Source organism: Penaeus monodon, chromosome 30, assembly GCF_015228065.2.
Source record: "Penaeus monodon isolate SGIC_2016 chromosome 30, NSTDA_Pmon_1, whole genome shotgun sequence".
In the NCBI taxonomy this organism is placed as follows: domain Eukaryota; kingdom Metazoa; phylum Arthropoda; class Malacostraca; order Decapoda; family Penaeidae; genus Penaeus; species Penaeus monodon.
In genome coordinates, this window is record NC_051415.1 from 27222555 (window position 1) to 27223460 (window position 906).

At 52.9% G+C, this 906-nt stretch overlaps 1 protein-coding gene across 1 annotated transcript; it reads right to left on the bottom strand.

Annotated features, from left to right (window-relative positions):
• Positions 1–46: 46 nt before the first annotated feature.
• LOC119592393 (low choriolytic enzyme-like) lies at positions 47–874 on the bottom strand. Its single transcript, XM_037941214.1, has one exon. It carries the CDS (start codon positions 872–874, stop codon positions 47–49), a length of 828 nt encoding a protein of 275 aa, XP_037797142.1.
• Positions 875–906: the final 32 nt, after the last annotated feature.

The window sequence follows — 906 nt, forward strand, 5'->3', positions numbered from 1 at the left end:
TCCCGCCCAAGTGGTGCAATTAGCCACCAGGCTAGTGGGGGGTGGATCACTCTTTACGCGACCCCCGGCAGTTGGATTTGTTGGGAACGAGATAATCCAGCATGTCGTACTTCTCTTTCCCCATCTTGCTCTTGAGCCAGTCCGCGTAGGGCATGGCGCCGGGCAAGTCATCGCCCAGATAGTGGCAGCGGCATCCATAGACCCTATTGACCCACGCGATGTCCCCACACGACATCCTAGTCTTCTTTGCATAGCTCAAAGGCGTAGTCCTGGCTCCGGAGGCGTCCTTGATCTCCCGAACCCGCATGGTGTGACCGGCGCCTGCCTTAGCGAAAACCCGCATGTCATAGTGCATCAAGGATTGTAGGTCATAGGGGAGGCCGTAGTACTCTGAAAATGTCTTGTGGAATTGGTTCCGACGATTAGAGACGACGTTTTTGCGGTAGACCTCCACGTGCTCGTCCCTGTCTTTGCGCTGGTGCGTGTGCTGCATGCCGAGCACGTGCAAGAACTCGTGAATCACTACTCCCCTTCTACTGCAGCCCTCTTGGTGCAGGCCCAAGATTCTGCTCTTCCTAGGGTGATAGCCGATGTTAGCAAAGCATAAACGCTCCGACAAAGGAACTACGTCCAAGAAGACTTTCTTACCGTGTGCTTCGGGGTCGTAGTGCACAAACCTGACGCAGCTGTATTTTTCGATCTCGTCCATAGCGTCGTAGATTGTCTGACGCATTCTTACGGAGAAATTTTCGTCGAGGCGGTAAGGAACCGTGCGCTCCGGCCAAGGAAACGTGAGAGTGTCTATGCCATAGTCAAAAATCACATAGGGAAGGATGTTATAAAAAAAATTCACAGTTGAATCCATAAGAGCCATCACGGTGATCGCTTGCCCATGGAAGAAGTTGC